The sequence below is a fragment of the Lissotriton vulgaris genome, chromosome 3_1 (assembly GCF_964263255.1).
Source record: "Lissotriton vulgaris chromosome 3_1, aLisVul1.2, whole genome shotgun sequence".
Classification (NCBI taxonomy): domain Eukaryota; kingdom Metazoa; phylum Chordata; class Amphibia; order Caudata; family Salamandridae; genus Lissotriton; species Lissotriton vulgaris.
Window position 1 is genome coordinate 2,059,367,446 of NC_141689.1, and position 22,828 is coordinate 2,059,390,273.

Sequence of the window (22,828 nt, forward strand, 5' to 3'; positions counted from 1 at the left end):
AGAATCTAATAAGTGGGACTAACTTCCCAACAAGATATGTTGGATGAGGATTGGCCAGTATTCCAGGTAAAAGAGGAAGAGTTTTTTATGAGTAGAAGGAAAAATGTGTTTAAGTGCTTTCCTACAACACAGATGATTTTCCCACAATCTGTGAGACAGGAGGATGAGAATTCCAACAAATGTATTGTAAGAATTTTGAGAAGTTTAAGATGAGGTGTTGGAAGATTTATAACGCACAACCTGAAGGCATTTAGGACCAGGTTTGTAGAATGCCCTGTGAACTAAGCACATGGGTTTGTAAAGATTATGAGCAGGGACCGGAAACCAGATGAAAGTTTTGATTTGGTGGGAGATGTCGGCAGATTTAAGAATATTGAAAACTTACCTGGTTAAAGTGAGTTACAAAAATCCAATTATTAAAGAAATACCGCTTTGAATATCAGCTGTCAGGATATTATGGAAAGGAAGGATTTTTCAAAGCAGTTTAAGATAATAGAAGCAATGAGAGATAATTTATTGCTTTGACTTGATAGGCTGTGAGATAAGTCAACCCGGAAACCGAGGTAAGGTACCTCACTTCCCGAAATGGGTGGAACATCTAGTTCTGAGGACCACCAATCGAACCCCTGGTCAGCAAAATTATTACCCACTGTCAACATGTCTGTTTTCTCTATGTTGACCTATATAAATAAATGCTAAGAAGCAGTTGCGGAGCACTTTAATTGAGGCTGATGACAATTGATCAATTCAAGTTGGGTATCATTAGCATATGTCATAAATGTGACACCATTTGATTTGATAAGTCTAGCTAATGGGGCAACATAAATATCAAATATATTTAGGCTCCGCGAGGAGGTCTGTGGTAGTCTTGATGCACCAGCATGTAAAGAGCAGCAAAATGAAGACAGTGCAAACTCTTGTGCCTGGTCTTGTAAGTAATCTCTAATTCAAGCATGAGCCATTCCCTGGACCTACGACTGATACAATCTATCCAAATGTGTATCGTGTGAAATCGCATCAGATGATGCTGACAGATCGATTCTGGCAGAACCAGGGCAGCAGAGCGGCCCTGGTCTGTCAGCAGCCATAGGTCATCAAGAAAGGAGAGCAAGGTGGATTTAGTACAGTGGTAGGAGCTGAATCCTGATTGACAAGAGTCCAGTAAGTTTTCGGCTTCCTGGAATCAGGATAGTTACGAATTAACTTCTTTTTGTGGGATAATGATGGGAGGTATGGCTGAGAGATTGGTCTATAGTTAGGTAATATTGAGGTGTCCAGTGTATATTTCTTTTAGAAGTGGTTTTCCTATAGCTGTTTTTATTCAGTGAGTACATATCCCAGTGGGAGCAATTGATTGGTTATTGGGTGAAAATAATTTGATCTCCTAGTTGCATTACACAAGCTTGGCATAGACCGAGCGGGACCTGATTTGATATTGAGAAGGAGTTTATGTATTGTTTCTTCAGTTAGTGGATTGAAAACAGACGGCGTAGGTGAAGGGGGCACTGGCCTGGTGGGGGGATTGGTTACTGCCAGTGATTTTATTGCGGAAGAACTTAGCAAGAGAGTCCTGTGTAGGAGTGATACCATTGTTTAAGCAAATGGAGTTGCCTAGGGAATTTCCTATCTTAAAAATCTCTTTAGTGGGATTGGAAGAGTGGATAATTTTTCCTGCTCTGAAATCGGTTCAGGTTTTTCTTATTCGGCTATTATAAGATAATAGGGCAGCTTGTTATTGGGTTTACTCAGGAGTAGTTCACTCTCCCATTTTTTCTAGGCCTATTTTTCACTTTTGTTTCACCTCCCTCAATTTTTGATTATACCTGGGCTTGTGAAGGCAAAGCTTGTGTGATTTAAGGTCAAGAAGTCATTTAACTATATTATTGACTGATTATTCATTGATTACATTGAATGATTCATTCAGATATCAAGTCACTAAAGTTGTGTTTGGATTTCTGCAAGGTGTTAGAAAATGTATGCTGTGTGAGATTGTTTAGCCTGCATCTAGTCTGAATAGAAGAAAGCTAGCACTCTGGAAGACACATATCTGTATTAATCTGGATATAAAAAGTAATTGCACTATGATATGTCCATACAAGAGAGATTGCATCATGTACAATTGTATCTTTGTTATTAGGCAATACTAGGTTAAGGGTATAATGTGCTTTATGGAGTCAGTAGCTGCCAATCAGATGGCCGGTTGGTGACTGGCCAACTAGATGACTTTGTGGGGGCTTGGTAGTCCAGGAAAATGACTTTCCAGACAGCCCAAGGGGAGACGGTGGTTGGCTGGGACTTAATATTCCTTTGTTGCCCAGGCTTGGGCACAGAAAGGTGGAAGGCACCAAAGAGGGGCACCCTTAGACTACAGTCCGTGGTGACGGTACCTACCCAGGACATGTTTGCTCCAGACTAAGAAGGACTATTGTGTCTCTGTGGGGTGTAAAGCGAGGACCCCCATGAAAGCCCAGACATGGGAAAATCCCGGACACGGTGGTGTTGTATGGATGAGGAATCTGGGGCTCCTGTGGGTTGAACAGCTCTGGGAATCCCCCATGAGAGGCAAGTGAAGTCATGGTTTTCACCTGGGAGGTCCGAACACCGCGGGTCGCTGGTGCCAGCTAGAATGGCCTGCCCAGGGCAGGATGGCGCCCAACCCGAAAGGATTTGCCATATTTCAAGATGTCAACTTTTTTTCTGATAAGAATGTCACCAATAACATTTAATTCCAGCTGATGTCTAAGTATGGGTGTTTTAACTCAGTAAACCACGTCACCAGCTAATTTGAATCATGTGCAGGCCGAATAGAAGCCAGTAATGTCCTCTACAGTTTAGTTATTTTTGGGCTGGATTAAGAGAGATGTAGTCTACCTCTTAGCATTGGAGAGATATGACTTGCAATAAAATCACTGTCTGCTCATAATACATTTATGGTCGATTTGGAAAAGTCACCATCAATTAAGAGGAAATTATAGAAGCCATATACATGGGTCAGTTCTCTTTCACACTCTCATCCCTGTGGACTAATTACAGTTATGAGAAATAACTGTGCAGCATGAATATTTAATGTTCCAGGCTAGCTGGAGTCAATGTGGTATTTATATGCTAGTCTTTGATTCTCAATGCTTCACAAATTCACAGGATACAAATAATCAGAAAAAACTGTTGAGGAAAAGAAGATCACAATTCATTTTCTGATATAAATAGAGTGCAGAAACATGTTAAACATTGTTATTTCAAAGACCGCAATATTTAATTTTATTTTTGCTGTCTAGTTTACTGTCACATGCAGCAGAGACCGCCTCTGTGATGGAGGATGCAAATCTAATAAAACATATTAAAAATAATTAAATTTATAAACTTATGGCCACAGAATACCTACCAAGGGCAGTGGTGATCCATTTTCAAAATACATCTAAAGAGAAAAGAAAAAGATCAAATGAATGTACATTCAAAGCATTGCAAAAGACCACAATGGTGAGAAGTATTTTTCAGTGAATCTTCAGTTTTTGCTTTTTTTACATTTACATATATAATATGAAAAAAATTAACATGTAAACAGTGTGCTAGGTAGAACAGTGCAATTTTGGACCACAAGATATTCACGTGATCTATTGAACAAACAGGTTTCTGCGGGTGACAATAGCATTCCTCATGCATCTGATTGGCTACATGTCGGAAAAGGGCATTTATGATCTGAGAATCCTGTGTCATCGTGAATATTCTCTACCTGCAAACACGTTACATGCACACGCTCTGCGATTACTAAAATATGCAAAACAATATACGAAATTAGCAAGTTCAGAGAAATCGGAATAATTCGTTTATATTGTTGTGGTCATCTGTTGTTAGATCACTTCCAACAATTGCGCTTCCTGCGCATTGAATGGCAAAATGAGGGGCAAGGTGGGTGTGGTTTGACCTTGTCTGACTTTAAAGGTCAAATGATGTCATTCTTGGGATAGGCCTTAGGGGAGGGTTATAGGTTATGTCACTGCTGGGATAGGACTTCATGGAAATGTTGTACAGTGCAATTGCGTTATTTACGTTGTTTATGTATTTACATTTTTCATATAGCACATACCAGGTCCAACGTGTAGCATGCAGCTCTATATAGGTACAAGTTACAAGAGGATACAGAAATATACAACGTACAAAGTGATAATGAAACATAGAATGGTATAATAGAGCTCACATCAAACAAGTTAAAAAAGACCTATAGACTATATAACATGCAAAACATTTTCTGAAAATGTATATTGTTTAATGGTAAAGTAATTGGACGGTCATCTAGTAACAAGTCACAGTTGAAAACAACTTTGAAGCAGCAGGCATGTCAGTTCTTTTTTTAATGTTCTATAGAAGAGATTAGCCCCGATAGAATGATAAATGGGGATTATGATTTTAATCTGCTCTATGAGAATGCATTTGTTTTCTGAAGACTGGCCTTTCTGATAGAATGGTACCAAAACCCACACATTTATATATCCCTTGCACTAACCTTCCAATTATTGCAATCTCTTTATAGTTTCAAGATTTAGGTTGCTTGGGGTCTTGATCTGCATACAGCTGGAGAAAATGTAAAGGCACCCCAAGAGCCTACGCCATGCAATGCAGGTTATCACGTGATGGGAGTTGGAAGTGCAACAGCGGATTTCTCAATAGAGAAGAGGAGGTTGCAACATATTTTGTATCATCCACATGATGATGTAGAAGGTATTGTGGGACTGTTTTTCAATAACACACATTCAGATCTATCTATCTTTCTATCTATCTATCTATCTATCTATCTATCTATCTATCTATCTATCTATCTATCTATCTATCTATCTATCTATCTATCTATCTATCTATCTATCTATATATCTATCTATCTATCTATCTATCTATTTATCTAGCTCTAACATGCAGTAAAGATGTCTCTAATGACATGCCTCTTCATGAATACAATGTCAGTGCTACCAAGCAACTTTGTAAAGCTGTCCTGTGTAGGCAGGTGAGTTAGAAACTCATTATGAGAAAGTGGTTTATTAGTTGAAGTACTCTTCAAGTACTATTTGCACTATTCCTTATTTAGTCCAGTTAGATCTCAACAATTGTAACCTGAGCTTAACCATAGGTAACCGCATCCTTTAGCTTTCAGATTCTATACACCAGCAATAAAATCTAGCACAAAATGTGGGGGTGGAGGGGTTTACCATGCAAAAAGGTAATTTTCTTATACTCAACCTCAGTCTCTAACTAGGGTATAAAGACCCACAACCTCATGCTGTGGTGAATCCCGTAACTGCTATTCCCAGGCCTCTGTGCACTGCACCATATTTTGGAAGTTCGTGAGGGGAGGTATTTGACTCTCTCAGATCCCTTAATGCAGATACATGACACTGTGTATTCAGTATCAAACATGTGGGGGAGGTAGTGGGACAGAGAGGCTCACCCTCCTACCGAAAGGCAACCAAAATATAGGGAGCCACGTAGTTTGCTGGGAAATAACCGTCCACAAGGTGAAGAAAACACCCTTATTTTCTTATATGACCCTCACCCACCAGGCTTGCCCCTTGATGTCATGCTTAATCATTGGGTCCATCCAGTTCTGTTGTGTAACGGGCAGGCTTTGACCTACCAATCTAGTAGGAGCAGATATAGATGGATTAATATTGTGTAGAATGATGATAATAGGAGTGGAGGGGGTATTTAATGTGAAAACCTTAAAAATACCTGGGTAGGAGGTAAACTATTATTTATTTTGGCCTCTAGTTGGTATGATTAATAACAGGGAGAGGGAAGGGAGAACAATATGTACCTGTCTTCCTAAGGACTGACATGTTTCAAGCCATCCCCTTGGCTTCTCATAAGGATCAAAGATCTACCTCCTTGATACCACTCTTGTAGTGCTGTTGGCGCTAATCACGCTCAAATACTTTTCATGTTATATATAAGAAGGTGATTATACCTATTTGGTATTCACTGTTTGGTAATCTGCAATATATAACCGTGAGAGGGTTAGTCTGCCAAAGGTTTCACAGAAAACAGTTCTCAAAATACCTGCTCTTTATATAGATTCTGATCACCACCTATTAATGTCATAACTAACTAATACAATTAATGTACCTTCTGATACACAACATTTCGCACATAAAACATAGATATGAACATGAGAGACAACATGCATACCTAGGAGAGGAGGCTGGCCGGATGGCATTTCTTACTGGGGTTTGGAAAAGGATGCCGCTGTTGACCTATCAGGGCCTTGGTTTTGTAGTGCTTTGTAGGTGCGTGGGAGGAGTTTGAACAGTACACATTTAAGGAAAGCTGGCCAGTTGAGGTCCTTGAGGTGTTTGGCTATGCGTGAACAGTGTGAGAGATTGATAGTGAGTCTTTCAGCTGCATTATGTACAACTTGGAGTCTTTTGATGAGATGGGCATTGATATCTATGTCAAAGGTATTCCTGTAACCAAGCCTGCTATCGGTGAGGATGTGGTGACAGTTCTGTGAGTGTCCCAAAAATATTTTTCTGAGCAGTTTGAGAGTGTGGAAGCAGGTTGAGATACGCAAGTTTACTTGATATGCCACAGAGATGCTGCTGTTGATAACGATATCCGGGTTCTGGTCATACTACATGGGTAGGGTGTCGGTCCTAGCTTCTTGAGCCATCATCTGCCTAGATGCTGAAAAGTGTTGAGCTCAGACAGGAGCCTTGTGGGTCGATTATGTTGGACGGATCGGATGAGTAGAGAGCCAGGCTGATTATTCGGGTGTGTGCTGTAAGGAAGGAGCTGACCCATCCTAGTGCTGAGTTTCGAATACTGCATATGGGGAAGCATCGGATGAGTATGGTGTGCAAGCTAGTGTCAAACACTGCTGAGAGGTCTAGTAGCATAATTGCTGCTGTGTTTTCTTTGTCCATGATGAGGCGGATGTGATTAGTGGCGACAATGGGAGCTGTCTCTGTTCTATAGTTGAGTCTCAATTTACACCGGAAGGGTCCAGGAGGTGTTTTGTGTTGCGGTAGTTGATCAGCTGGGCATTGATTAGATAAGTACTTTGGCTCAGTATGGGAGGAGGGAGATGGGACTACAGTTGGCCAGGATCAAGGGGTTGGCTGATGATTTCTTGAGGAGCTGTAGGTTTGTGCATGTTTCCAGGTAGAGGGGGAGATGGAAGAGTTGAGGATGTGTGTGAGGGTTGTGATGATAGTCTGGAGTCCTTTGGCAAAGATTAAGGGCAGGCACTAATCCGATGTGGCTCCTGAGTGGATAGTGCAAATAGTGTTGGCAGTTTCTGGTGTGCAGACAGTTGGCCAGCCGGTAGGATGGATTCTGGAGCAGCTCTGGCATCAGAGTAGAGGGCTTTGAAAGAGGAGATATCCGGATGGGGTGCTAAATTGTTGTAGAGAGTGTTACATTTTTAATGAAGTAATGGGGTATTATGTGCAGAGTTCTTGGGCTGGGATTATGGGTGTGGTGCTGGTGGGTGGGACACTAAATTCCGACATGGTGGTGAAGATTACTTTGGAGGAGTTGTCACTGTTCTGGGTCCTTCCAGTAAGGGCTTTGGTCTTGGTAGTTTTGAGGTGCTGGTGGTAGAGTGGGAGGGCAGATTTTTAGGTTCCTCAGTTGGCATCGTCATGGGATAATTGCCATCTTCTATCTAGCTGTTTGCAGTGGCACTTTGCGAGCCGGAGGACCTTGGAGTTGCAGCTTGCATGCGATTTGGCTGAGGTAGTAGGGATGGTCCTCAGAGGAGTCAATGAGTGCACGCCGGAGGTGCTCTATATGTTAAAGTTTGTTCATTGAGCATGCTAGCTCATCATGGGGGGAAGGGTTATTGGGACTGGAGCTTGGAGATCCAGGTGTCCTCTGGGATTTTGTTCCATGTTCCTTTGGCATCAGTTGGTCTGGGTGTTCATAGTTCTGAGCTGATTAGGCAGGTGTACAAGGAGGTGGGCCATCCATGTAAGCAACCGGGGATGCTCTACTGTGACGGGAGAAACGTTGGGGAAGATAGGGTCGAGGATTTGGACTGCGACGTGGGTGGGGGCGGTCCCTCATTGGATTAATTCTAGGATGCTGATGTCATCCACAAGTATGGTGGAGTTGGTGGTATTCTGGTTCTCTAGGTGGAAATTGAGGTCACTGAGAATAATGAAGGAGTTAGATTTGAGGGCCAAAGAGGTGATGTGATCCATGAGAGAGGAGCTGAAATTGGATCTGGGTCTCTGAGGGTGGTAGAGTAGTGCTTCCCATAGTTTAGTAGTGAACAAGGTGTTGATATTGAACTTCATCAGCTCTAGTCAGTGCGGGTATGAGCTGAAGCAGTGGAGCAGATGAGTTCCTCTCTGTACATGATAGCAAGCCCATCTTGGAATGTGTTGGGTCTGTCTAGTGTTGAGATTTCAGAGACAGCCATCCCCTTTTTGGACCTGAGAATCTGTCTAAACTAAGAGGAGCTGAGCACTACTCTATACCGAAATAACACCGACATGAATAGCCTATTGCTATATGAGAATTACCATCCCAGAGCCCTGAGGGACAACCTCCCCTTTGGGCAGTTCCTTCGGGTCTGCAGGAACTGTACCACCAAGGCAGATTTCAAACAGGAGGCTAGTCTCCTCCAACACAAATTACAGGACAGGGGCTACCCCACAAGGCTTATCCATAATTCCTGTAAACGAGCCTTGAATAACCCTAGGGAAGCATTGCTAGAAACACACCCTAAAGAATCCGAAGAACTGATCACCTGTGTGACCTGCTTTACCAAAAACTCGACCTTTATCAAGAAAACAATAAATAAACATTGGAACATCATTAATTCAGGCGGCTTAGATATTCCACGCCCCAGGTATAATCTGAAAAACGCCCTGATCCACACAAGGCCCAATAAACAGAACACCAGTACCCAGAGTACACTGTGGGGCCTCCCACCAATAGTGGGCCATTTTCCATGTGGGGGATGCTCTGTATGCCCACAAACAAATCAATGCAAATAAATCAGGCTCACAGAGATATTTACCTGGCACCTTCAAAGACACACTAACTGTAATAGCGCCCGATGCATCTACATGCTCACCTGCCCCTGTGATAAACACTACATTGGGATGACGATGAGACAAGTAAAACTGAGAATTACAGAACATAAAAGCAATATCAGAGACTTAAGAAGACACACCAGACTATACGAACATTACACACAACAGGGCCACCCAGCAGACAGTGTTCGTTTGCTGGTACTGGAAGCCCACCCGGCCATTACCTCCCAGGCGCTGTTCAGAAATGAACAAAGATGGGTCAATCAATCAATCAATCATGACATTTGTATAGCGCACTTCTCACTCGGAAGGGTCTCAAGGCGCTGGGGGAGGGGGAGCCGTCACTGCTCGAAGAGCCAGGTCTTGAGTTGCTTCCTGAAGGAAAGATGGTCCTGGGTTAGCCGGAGGTGGATGGGGAGGGAGTTCCATGTCTTGGCTGCCAGGTAGGAGAAGGATCTTCCACCGGCGGTGGCTCGGCGGATGCGTGGAACGGCGGCGAGGGTGTGGTTGGTCGACCCTAACTGGTGGGTGGGCGTGTAGAAGGTCAGGCGGTCGTTGAGGTACTTGGGGCCCAGGTCGTGGAGGGCCTTGTGTGCGTGAGTGAGGAGTCTGAACGTGATCCTCTTGCTGACGGGGAGCCATGCAGGTCTCGCAGGTGGCCGGAGATGTGGCTGTGTCGGCGGATGTCCAGGATGAGTCGGGTGGAGGCGTTCTGGATGCGTTGGAGTCTTTTCTGTAGTTTGGCTGTGGTGCCGGCATAGAGGGTGTTCCCGTAGTCCAGTCGGCTGGTGACGAGTGCCTTGGTGACCGTCTTCCTGGTTTCAGTGGGGATCCATCGGAAGATCTTTCGGAGCATGCGCAGGGTGTTGAACCATGATGACGATACAGTGTTAACTTGTCTGGTCATCGAGAGGTAGGAGTCCAGGATAGAGCCCAGGTTACGTGCGTGGTCCGTTGGCTTGGGAGTAGAGCCCAGGACAGGGGGCCACCAGGAGTCGTCCCAGGCGGAGGGAGATGGTCCCAGGATGAGGACTTCCGTCTTATCTGAGTTCAGTTTCAGGCGGCTGTTCTTCATCCACTCGGCGACGTCTTTCATCCCTTCGTGTAGGCTGGTTCTGGCGGAGGCTCGGTCATTGGTGAGGGAGAGGATGAGCTGGGTGTCGTCGGCGTAGGAGATGATGTTGAGGTTGTGTTGGCGTGCGATGGCTGCGAGGGGGCTCATGTATACGTTGAAGAGGGTAGGGTTGAGGGAGAATCCTTGTGGTACGCCGCAGATGACTTCGGTGGCCTCGGATCCGAACGGGGGGCGGTGGACTCTCTGGGTTCTTCCGGCGAGGAACGAGATGATCCACTCCAGAGCCTTCTCTTGGATACCGGTGTTGCTGAGGCGCTGCACTAGGGTGCGGTGGCAGATGGTGTCGAACGCAGCGGAGAGGTCCAGGAGGATGAGGGCCGCTGTTTCTCAGTTGTCGAGCAGGGATCTGATGTCGTCAGTGGCTGCGATGAGGGCGGTCTCGGTGCTGTGGTTGGCTCGGAAGCCGGACTGCGACTGGTCGAGGGATCCGTTCATCTGGAGGAAGGCGGCAAGCTGTCTGTTGACGGTCTTCTCGATGACTTTGGCAGGAAAGGGGAGGAGCGAGATGGGGCGGAAGTTCTTGAGGTCGTTGGGGTCCGCTGTCGGTGTCTTCAGGAGGGCGCTGAGCTGGGCGTGCTTCCAGCTTTCCGGGAACGTGGCGGTTTTGAAGGAGGCGTTGATGATGTCTCTGAGTTGGGGTGCGATGATGGAGTCGGCCTTGTTGAAGACGTGGTGGGGCAGGGGTCGGTTGGCTGCCTGGGGATCCAATGGGATACAGAAGTACTCCTAGAGTGTATCTCCACCTTCACATAGATTGTACATATCAATCGTGAAGCCGTCCGACGAGCGCCTTGCCGGAATCACTTTAGGAGTACTTCTGTATCCCATTGGATCCCCAGGCAGCTGGTATGAGCATTCAGGCTGCTTATGGTTAACACAGTACAAGTGTCCAATAGTGGAGTGGCAGCATATTGTGCAGCCCTAATGAATCTGCCAAAATTGCTGTGGCAGTGAAACATGTCGGCACTAGATAATGGTATGCATGAATAGCTCCCAGCCTTTTTACTTCAACAGCAGACATTCATTTCTCTATGAATAAAGTTATTTAGGAGGATTGGATGCTGTGTTTTATGCACTTTCTTATGCAATTCTTTTGTCACTAGCAGACTTCTTCTGCTTCAACTGTTTGTTGCACTGTTTGGTTTGTTGCATTGGACGCTCTTTCTTCTTCTTTTTCTTTGAGAATCGGATGACAACCGATGATGAGACAGGGGACTGTCTGGAGATTACATACCAGTTCCCCCGTTGGTGGTGTTTCCGTGAGGTGTCATTCGTTTCTCACACATTTTTTCTAAGCAGAACTTGGTCTAACACTGATGTTGTGGATGTCTGGTATTGACTAGAGGTGGCAGACATTTTTATATGGTGTTCTGTGTAACTGTCAAGGAGGTCTGGCCTTTTGGTTTTTATTCTAAATTGCAAGACAACTTTGGACGGAGTGCAGTGAAACGTCCCCTTATTAGAACAAAAGTATATAGGGGAGGATAATAGTTATCAGTACATTTAGGCTGTCCTATTATATAAGTAACTGACACAAGCAGCGTCCTCTGGACAGGGTATTTTGTTGTTGGTTAAAGCCAAAGAAGAGAGGCCTTGATGGCGCTGGTCTTGAAAGGGCCAAAGGTTCTGGTCAATGGACCGAGACAGGAGTTGAGGGCGAAGGGGCCAGCGTACCACCCAAATAGGATGAACAGGCCACCAGGGAAGGGCCAAACAACAAGGTCCTGTACAGGTTGCTCCAGTGGCCATTGAGTGGCTATTGATTAGATGAGTGCCCACTAAGTGACTCTGATTACACTGATTGGAAGATATCCCACGTTAGAGGGTCAACACATTGTTGACGCTTACATTTTTTAGAGGTAGATGATTTTTTATTATTGAGAGGTTCCTGCGGAGCCTATTTGCTTTCGAGATATATAGAAATACCTGAAAACCCCCAGATGGAAAACGAAAAAGTGAGTATTGTGAAAGGTATAATGAAAGCACACAGTTCCGAACAGGAAAACAGAGCATACAAAAATAGTATTTAAATTAAATAGAAATACTGTATAGGCCAACGAGGTGGGCATAACAGTGCATTTCCTTTGCCATTCTTTTTCTGGCTAGACAACAATCATGAAATATTAATATATAAAACACCCAATAGACCTGTCTTTAATTTGCACATTTCAAACTTGTGCAATAGTGCATATGTCTGTAACAATCTAAAAGAAATTATTATCTAGTTTAAATATAGTGGAATTAATAGAGATAAGCCCCCTTAATTGCCAAAAGAAACTGGATTAATCCTTTCATCTAAATCAGTCTGTGTGAACACTACCCTAAATATATGTTTACATTAATTTGTCTCATTTTGCATTCTTGGTTTGGTTAGGCTATTGTAACATTGGTACGTCTTTCAATTTCAGAAAAACACATTACTAACTTATATGAATTGTAAAAGGCACAACGTTTTTCAGTCACTCTGTGACAGAAATTTAAAAAACACCAGGAAGCTCCGCACGGAGAGCTACAACACGATACAAGACACAAATGAGGCAAGATGTAGTGCATACTATTCCATTTCAGTGTATGATTTGTTAGATCAGAACCGCGACACCACTTTTTCACAGCTTGTCCCCACATATTCTTTGAAAAGATAAAAATATAATCTAAGCGCATAATAAGAAATATATAATGAAGATATCACCCACAAAATGCTAGAATGCTGTTCTATATTGCTGTGTGCTGTAAACAGCCAACTTGGGAATAATTGATTTTTCCACCAATATTCTGCTTAATATCCCCACTAAATGTATCTAATTTGGGGAATACTAGCTTCTTTAGATGAGCCATTAGTTGAGAAATTAACAATAAGTCATATATTTATATCGCTCACAATGATTTAGTTTCATCTTTGTTAAATCAGTAAATGGATGAAGAAAGGCTGCCTTCTTTTTTAGAGAAAATGTGCCCTTGTTGGTGAGTTAGAAAGCCAATGAACTCAATAGATGTGTTCCAGACTTCTATTGCTTTATTTGCCTTGTGGGATATTTTCTGCATGTATTTAAAGAATATCTCAGCAGTGCGTACCATTTGGCAGAAAGACTTTTGCTATAGTACGAATTAACCGAATAGATGAGATCATTTTGGAATCTATAACTCAATAGCCTATACATGCTGGTTTGATACTGCTATTTTTCTAGCTTCTTTCTTAATATATTCCATGATGTTTATTGCTGTATATTCGAACCTTTACAGGCAACACCTAACCTTTAGTTTTTCTCTGGTAATGGGCTCAAGCACACTTACTAACCGGATGCAGACTACACTCCTTTCTTGATTACATGACGGCTTTACTTTCAATCTGTGCTCCGATCAGAAAATTATTTATCCATTTGCACCACAAGGTCAAATATTCGAGACAATCTTTAAATCCACTGTTTAATCTCTGAATACAAGTATTCACCACACTTTCGACATGTGTGCCCCACATATAATACCATCACAAGTAAGAGGTTTGATTGTTACTAACCCAATCCTCTTTAATTATACTGCTTTACTGCATCCACCAATTGAGATTATCCCTTTTTTTCCCTTTCATTATCTTCCTGTACAATTTACGAATGCATATTCCATATTTCTATTCGGTAGCTCCCAAATTAAGATGTACAACAGCAATCCCTTATCAACAATATATAACATAATTACAAACCAGCAATCATTGTATTTGAAATAAATTCAAGTAGCCTAGAAATGCTCGAAGTGAAGTAGGCAAGCAGAGTTATAGTGTGGGAGCAAATGATGAACAGGCGTCTCTCAGGGAGCATCAGAATTCTGCAAGACACACATTTCTCGCACTTCAATGCAAGACAAATATAAACCACTTGAGACTTTTGGATAAAGTAACTCACCACCAGACCCTATTTCGGATGGCTTCGATGGTACTTCCACAGTCTCTCAAAAGACTCAGTCTCGGCTCTCTCAGAGTACCATGCTAGAGATCACTCCCAAGACTGTATCAGAGCGGCAACTAACACAAATACATTTATCATACAATATCAAGGGCACATCAAAAGCATCACTGCCTTCACAGTCATGAATTCATTTCTATGATTTCCATCTACTTTACTACTGGACATACAGCTAGTGCATGCCTGCCTGATACATACATTTATGACCCTTGTTGCAGATGGCAATAATCCCTTTTTGTGTGTGGACTATAAAATTCTAATTCTCTTGAAGATTACTTTCTAGAAATGCTGGCAATGGAGAGGCAATTCTAGTCAGGAGGGTGTCTTCTTGTTCATGTATTATCGCACCCATTCATTTTACTTATGAAGGAGGTCTCTGTTAGAGGTCTTGTTCTGGGACAAGAGTGAGTGAGTGATGACTCACATACTCCAATGGGCTCTAACTTCCCAGATGCTCAACAATATCTTGTAAGAAGCAATGCTGTACACAAACATGCTTGGCCTGGTTAGTGGTGGTTCAGGCTGTATTGCAACCTCTTTCTCTTCCTTGTCTTCATTAATAGAACATAATTCAACAGGGCTTTCAAATGCTCCTCTTCCTCATTCTCAAATTAATTAGCTACGATCCAGGACAGAACTACATGTCAGTTTCTAACTCACTCAAAAAGAATGACATCAGCCATCATGCATCTATCTTCTGCACCCCTAGCCAGCAGAAGAGGTATTCACTACATCAGTGCTTGGACAGGCCATATCTTTTTGGGACCTGCTGTCACCCCAGATGAGTAATCATCAATATTTCTGCTTGCTAGAAGTACTCACTAAGTAACCTCCAAAGACTCCACCAGAAAGATCTTCCCCCAGAGACAAGAGTTCAGCTACCACAAGGCTCACATGGTCAACTGGCTCTGCTGATGTGGGTCAAGGACAGAGCAGCCATGGTAGATTGTTGAAATGTGCATCAACGTTACCCTCATCTAATCATTCAGTATTTAGAAGATCTGGCCTGCCCATACAAGCCTTGGTTACAAGCAAGCTTCTGCCAAGGAACAACCATACCCTAGATGCACACCCTATTTATGCTGTCACAATTCTCACCCAACGTATAGAAGATCCTTTCAATTCACAAAAGCTCCATAACAATACTACCTAGCTTGAAATGCTAATGGAATATCATGTCATCTTCCACCATCACCAACCTTCACCACGTACCATTTCCCAGTACTTAAACCGAATGCATGGATATCGACTACAACCAACTGAGCAATGCACATAATGATGGAGAACGTCTTGCAAAGAGGAAGACTCATTAAGATGTATTTATCACACAGCTCAGTTTTTGAAGTTAGCAGCCCCTGACCTTTGACAAAAACCTGTGCCTCTCCTGAAGGGTGGCATTATAGAGCAATCCGATTTTCAAAGTAAGCTCAGATCCTTCAGGCACAATGATGTAAACTCCTTTCATCATTTTTAAATAAAATCAAACGGTTAATATGCACAACATCTAAGTCAATAACATTAGAAAATTAAGTTTTCTTACTTATCACAGACAGAACAATGATGACACCGGTCTGGCTTCACGAGCTGGCATCTGTCACAGAATCTGATTGCTGAGGACACAGAAAATATATTATACATTGGGTTAGTTGCTGGTCTTCTTTAGCTCCTTCGCTTCACACAAAGGCTGTGCCAGGTCCAAACACACATTTTCCACACACAAATGTATACATGTATAGATCCTATCTTAATCCCATTGGAAACACAAAATACCATCACGTTATTCCCCGAAAATGAACAAGCACCGTTATAATGTTGCTAATATTTGACTAACTTTATAATGAAAGAGAATTGTTCTGCTTTTTAGCTCACAGCTTTCTGCCCAAAAATAAATAAAAAAATGAAATGTAACACACCAAAGAAAAATTTAAGAAAGAACTGTATTGTAAAACGGCACAGAGCTGTTGATGAGAGAGTGAGGCATCTTCAAGAGGAAGGGGTGCAACCCGGAAGCAGATTTCCAGCAGCAGTATTCAATTAGGTTTAGAGTCATCATCCCAATTATTTTGTAACATTTTGGTCCGTCCCTCTGTAAATGTTAAAAAGCTGAACCGATTTTCACATTCCAGGAACTTTATCCTCATCTGATGTCTTCTTTTGTGCTCCTACATCTCATGTTGATTCAACTTTCAGGATGGGGGAGCTTTCTCTTCATCATTTGCTTTTTCAGAGGACAACACATAACAAAACAATGAATGCCAAGATAACACGTATTGCCTCCGCCATGGGTGAGGAGCTTGCGCCCTAGTGGGTATGCCAAAATGTGCAACTATTGCAGCGACATTTGCATATTGAGAGACACCAGATAATTTAAATCCTCTAACTAAGAGAAGCCATTTTACGCAAAATGATTAACTTATTTGTCTACTAAACGCACAGCAGCGATGCACTGGAGGCAGGTCCTTGTGTGCTCTTTATAGGCTCCATCCACTAGCAACTGACATATGCTAACTCAGGGTATACCCAGAGAGATTTTCTGTATCATCTACTAGTGATGTTGGATGACGTCCGAGATCTATGTTTCAGCATTATAATTATGGTCACATGGCTTTTGGAAAGGTTTGTGGAGCAACCAGAGACTTTTCGAGAGTAAGCATTTCCTCAAGCCATCCTCTTGGCGTCAAAACCATTGTCCCGGGGTTTTGCTCGACAGTTCTACGGCTCTGCATTACACCAGCAGGACTTTCTCTGTCGTTTACATTGCATTTTTGTTTTACAGAATGTCCACTATTACATTTTCAACTGCTTCAGATTTATGTAGGCCTTTTTAGAGAACTGAAGATGAGTATCTTTGAGGAATGTTGTCACAGACTAACCATAACTTTTTTACACAAAAGGTATGCATACTAAACGTGAGTCCTTTTTTCCCCCCATATAGTGGAGATCCGAAAGGTACCCAGTACTTGTGGATTCCCCTGAAGGGAACTGAGAAAATTGGCAAACTATATGAAAAGTTTTTTTTCAAAAAAATAAAAACAAATGTGCAGTGGAAGAATGTTTTTCTTAAAATGGCTTCAATAACACGTTTCCTGTATCAAAAGCACCATTTCTCCAACTTTCAGTCACAAGCAGAGTGGTAAAATAAAATGTTTACCCCAATTTTTGCATTTTTTTTAAGTTAGTCAATTTCCCACATGCTTGCAGTTTGAGGTATGAAAGCAACTGAAGAACCCAGCAAACTATACATTTTTGAAAATTAGATAATGCTTCATGTCATACTCCAAATTCATCCAGGGGTAATTTGCTCATGCTTTTCCCACATAAACTAATTATAGAAATAACAGAGTAATGAAAATAAGTAGGACATTAAATAAAAATAAATTATAATATCGTCCTCTGTAATTGTCTGCCCTGATTGGATTATTCTGGTTGTAGAGATTTATAGAGTTTTTTGGTTGCCCAAAACACGCCAACACCTGAATGGCACCTTATAAATATATTTCATTGTTTACCATCCATGCAGCAATTAATATGGTAAAATCTAATCAATGAAAAAAGGGATGTAGGAAACCTTCGTATTTCAGAAATGTGACTAAGATACTAAGGGGGTCATTAGGATGGTGGGCGGACTTAGTCCGCCCGCCATCCTATCGGTCTTAGGTACCGCCCGCCATAAGGGCGGGGGTGCCGGGGGGGGATTAGGATGCGCCCGCCACAGTGGCGGGTGCATCATGCATGTTTAGCATTGTGGCGGTGGGTGGTCTCAGCACCGCCCGCCACAATGCTAAAAATGCATCAATGCGTTTGCATTAACAAAGCGACAGGCACCGTGCAGTGCCTGCCGCTTTGTTAATGCAAATGCTGGTGGGTACCCACCTGTCCTTCCCCCGCTTTGTTAATGCAAATGCTGGGGGGTACCCACCTGTCCACCACCCACCTGTCCTTCAATTCGGGGGCCCGCAGGGGGCCCCCAAAGTGAAGACCGCATGCCTTTCCATGGCGGCATCGCCGCCACGTAAAGGCATCTGTTTTTGGCCATCCTAATATGGCTGGCGGTGTCTAATAGACACCGCCACCATGTTAGGCCTCTTCCGCCCCGGTCACAAGGCGACCAGGGCGGAAAAGCGGCGGACTGTCTTCCCATCCACCGCGGCCCCCCTGCCATCCTAATCTGGCGGGGGGACTTTAGGGCAAGGATGGCGGGTGGATTACCCCGTCAGGCCGGCGGTCGCTACCGCCAGCCTGGCAGGGGCTATCCGCCCGCCATCCTAATGACCCCCTAAGTTTAGGAATGAAGGTTATTTGTACAACTCTGAATTCCCAGTAATCAATACTATCATGTGATTCGCATGACATTTTGCTCAATGTGGTCTTACTAGCTTGCAATTATATGTAAAAATTGCACAGCAATTAATTGATAATAGCATTCTCTACTATTCTGTATTCCCACACTTTTTCTGATGAAAACGTTACCCCACTTGTGTGTCTGGGCCTTTAGCCCATGACACAATGAGCCCAAAAAAGCAATGCAGAAACATCAATTTTCACCATGAAAATTGACCCTTTTTGGTGTTGTGGCTGCTGAGGTATTTGAGCCCGGAATGGGCTGTCACTCTTGGAAACCTATTAAAGCTAAACATTTCGCAAAACTAGACACCCAGGGTGGTGTGACTTGCATCGCTATGGCATAAACAGAATTCCAACTTGGTGAGGGTGTATTGTTTTCCATTGCTGTGATTTACACTCTGTGATTCTTTACCCAACCATAGCTACCTACTTTGCTAAACACACACACAAACACTCTAGGAATATAAGCAGTTATGACAGGGGTTAGGTCACAAGTGGTGAAGGTAGTCGACAACGAATAGATGTAGTGCAGGACGCTTTCTAGAAGCAAGATGTGATTGATCATTTTCAATTTTCGAAGTATTTTTTCTAATAAACATGTCAGTGGGTTTAGCAATTTCAAATCCACTACATATGTCGATTTAGAAACAAAGCCTATCAGACGTTAAGACCGGATTGTATTTTCAACACCTTGTGATTCATGTTAACAATGAAATCTCGGTGCCTTGCACTGATTTCGACTTCTCTGTATTCTACTGCCTCGTAGTACTGGAAATAAAGGTAATAGAAAATGCTTAGCAGAATGTTGCATCCTGGGACACAGTGTCACTAGCATGGGTTACAAATTGATGTTCAGTGGTTGTCAATTAACAAGGCATGCATTCCTTTCCAATGACATTTCATGGTTAACTGTTGGCAATCTTAGAGGATTGTAGGCTATCCTGCAGATGGAGTCTTTTCTCTACTTAAATGGAGAGCTGGTGTATTAAATGTTAAATAAATCACAATTCTATTGGAATGGTTGTGGCAATAATGCTATACAATATTAATGACCACACTTTTTTAGGGGCTTTTTCGTTGCATCCAAGTATGAAGAGAAAAATAATTTCTTGCTATTAACAGGTGGGTGTTAGGAATGAGGGCAATGCTTCTGTTCAGCATGACAGAATAATGTATTATTAATATGGCACCTTGACACCCTATATTTCACAAGAGGGTATTCAAACTCAAAACCATCACAGGGAACAAACAATATTGGATTATGGTAATTGCAAAAGGCGTTATCATCATCATGTCCTCAAGTAGCATTATACAAGGAAATAATACACCTTGACATTTAACTGACCATAATGCAGTGTGTGTAAAATTTCAAATTTCACTGTTTACCTCCTGACATTGTCCTTGTGTAGACCGGAAGATCTTTGGCAACTCGCCTCAGAACCTCTTGTTGGGATTCGCCCCGTGGCTCTCGCTCCAGCTGCTCTTTGTCTGAATATGACAGGTGGAACTAGAAAAAAACAGAGAAAGTCATTAGCAGAATACCAGCTAATTACATTTCTACAAACTCCCTGTGCTCGAGATCCAAGGAATGGTTGTCGGTTGCCATTAGTAGATAAATGAGCAGATGAATGTGAACACTCGCCAACACAATACTCTGGCCAGAGACCATCAGTTTGGCTTTCACTTCTTCAAGAGAAGAAACAATTGTCCAGTTTGTTCCCTAATCTCTACAGACTGCAAAGCGTGGCATTAACAACAAACATTCAAAGGTAGAAGAGAAGGACATTAAAGCCATGCACTGACAGCTCTACACACGCACAACATACAATGTTCCTGATCTCAACCTAGATTGGAAAAATCAGTACTATTCTAGGTTTGTTTGAGCCATTTCATATTGATATATACATATATATATATATATTCTTTCAAAACGACTTTGCCACCAAAGAAGTTACTACCACTATATGGCAGCCATATTTAAATGTGTGGTGAGCACAGGCAAAATATACATCATATATATATGTGAACCTTGGATCGAAACAAAGTCACACATTTGCAAGTTGTAGCCCCAGTGGGCAAATGTACCAGTACATTGATACATTCTCATCCACAGGACAATACACTTGAAAAATTGTGATAAACCTTGTGAGTTTGAGGACACAACAATGAGATTAGAATGAGACACTCATGCCCACTGGGGCTCAATTCAGCATACTGAAACATTACGCCCACTGGGGCAGAATTGTCACGATATATGTATCAATGTACTGGTACATTTGCCCACTGGGGCTACAACTTGCAAATGTGTGACTTTGTTTCGATCCAATTTGTTTTTGGGAACCCACATGTAACTTATTCATTTAAATGTTACAATACTTTTTTGAAATCTCTTAAAAAATGTTCCCAACAAGGTTCACATATATATATGATGTATATTTTGCCTGTGCTCACCACACATTTAAATATGGCTGCCATATAGTGGTATGACAAACACTGGTGTGAGGACGAGTAGTCCTACGTTTATGTTTATATATTATTTTTCACTTTAAAACTGAGACATGAGTAAACACCGTTACCCGTGATCAAGGTGCGGCTGCACCGAAACGCGTCGGGTGTTGTTTGACACTCTGTGTATTAAATAAATTGCACGCTGAAAGGACCTGGGCTCGAGTAACTTCTTTGGTGGCAAAGTCGTTTTGAAAGAATTTGCGAGGGTCGCTTCCTCACTCGAGCCCGCCGCCGTGTGAGGCTGGGAGATTGGCGAACATTTGCTGACGTATATATATATATGTGTGTGTAAAAAGGGGCGTGGCCTCTATACACATCTCTGCAAGGCAGCCCCCTGGCACATACTGGAGGTTCCTGGTGGGCTTCTTGGCTCCCAGGGCCCCCAGTATTCAAGGGGAATTATTTCCCCCTCTGCAAACGTGCCAGAGGGCGCATTTGCGGAGTGTTGCAGGGAGGGGGCGGGGCTTGAGGTGACGGATTGCACCTCCTAGTGCGTTGGAAAGAGGGGGAACTAATTCCCCTTGAATACTGGGAGTTCCCGGGGGCAACCTAGCTCACCAGAAACCTCCAGTATGCCCCAGGGTGCTGCGTTGCAGAGAAGTGTAAAAAGGGGCATGGCCTCTTTACACCCTCTGCAAGGCAGCCCCCTGGGGCGTTTACAGAGGGGGAACTAATTCCCCTTGCATACTGGGGGTTCCTGGGGGCCAACTAGCCCACCAGGAACCTCCAGTATGCACCAGGGGGCTGCTTTGCAGAGAGGTGTAACGAGGCCATGCCCCTTTTTACAACACTCTGCAACGCAGCTTTGTGGCGCTTACTGGAGGTACCTGGTGGGCTAGTTGGCCCCCAGGGACCCCCAGTATTTAAGGGGAATTACTTCCCCCTCTGCAAACGTGCCAAGTGCGCGTTTGCAGAGTGGTGCAGGGAGGGGGCGGAGCTTGAGGTGACAGATTGCACCACTCTGCAAACTTGCCCCCTGGCGTGTTTGCAGAGGGGGAACTAATTCGCCTTGAATACTGGGGGTCCCCCGGGGGCCAACTAGCCCACCAGGAACCTCCAGTATGTGCCAGAGGTCTGCATTCCAGAGAGGTGTAAAAAGGGGCATGGCCTCTTTACACATCTCGTCAAGGCAGCCCCTTGGCGCATTTGCAGAGGGGGAACTAATTCCCCTTGAATACTGGGGGCCCTGGGGGCCAACTAGCCAACCAGGAACCTCCAGTATGCGCCAGGGGGCTGCGTTGAAGAGAGGTGTAAAAAGGGGCGTGGCCTCTTTTCACGTCTCTGCAAGGCAGCCCCCTGGTGCATACTGGAGGTTCCTGGTGGGCTACCTGGCCCCCAGGGACCCCCAGTATTCAAGGGGAATTATTTCCCCCTCTGCAAATGTGCCAGGGGGCGCGTTTGCAGAGTGGTGCCTTAATTTTTGGGGGGGAATCGGCAGGGTGCACGTACCCTACGCGTATCCCAGGATTATTGAAAAAAAAATTGGGGGGGTCTTGGGGTCCTTGTGGGACTCCTTGAGCAGGCCTAGGGGGTCTGGAACCTCCAGTATGCGCCAGGGTACAGCCTTGCAGAGAGGCGTAAAAAGGGGAATGGCCTCTTTACACGTCTCTGCAAGGTAGCCCCGTGCCACATACTGGAGGTTCCTGGTGGGCTACTTGGCCCCAGGGACCCCCAGTATTCAAGGCGAATTATGGGCGCGTTTGCAGAGTGGTGCCTTTATTTTTTGGGGGGTTCGGCAGGATACGCGTACCATACGCGTATCCCGGGATTTAAAAAAAAAATTGGGGGGGGCCTTGGGGGTTCTTGTGGGACCCCCTAAGCAGGCCTAGGGGTGTTTCCACCCTGCCCCCTTTTTGCGT

The 22,828-nt window shown here is 43.6% G+C and overlaps 1 protein-coding gene across 9 annotated transcripts in view; it reads right to left on the minus strand.

Moving 5' to 3' along the window:
* ZDHHC2 (zDHHC palmitoyltransferase 2) overlaps positions 1–22,828 on the minus strand; it is a 579,224-nt gene that overhangs the window by 289,870 nt on the left and 266,526 nt on the right. For all 9 annotated transcript variants that reach the window (XM_086962598.1, XM_086962597.1, XM_086962596.1 and 6 more), the window contains exons 4-6: positions 19,848–19,968; positions 15,658–15,727; positions 3,383–3,415 (exon numbers count right to left, since the gene is read on the minus strand). In XM_086962598.1, coding sequence (XP_086818724.1) covers positions 3,383–3,415; positions 15,658–15,727; positions 19,848–19,968 — 224 coding nt within the window. The remainder of the gene's footprint in view (positions 1–3,382; positions 3,416–15,657; positions 15,728–19,847; positions 19,969–22,828) is intronic.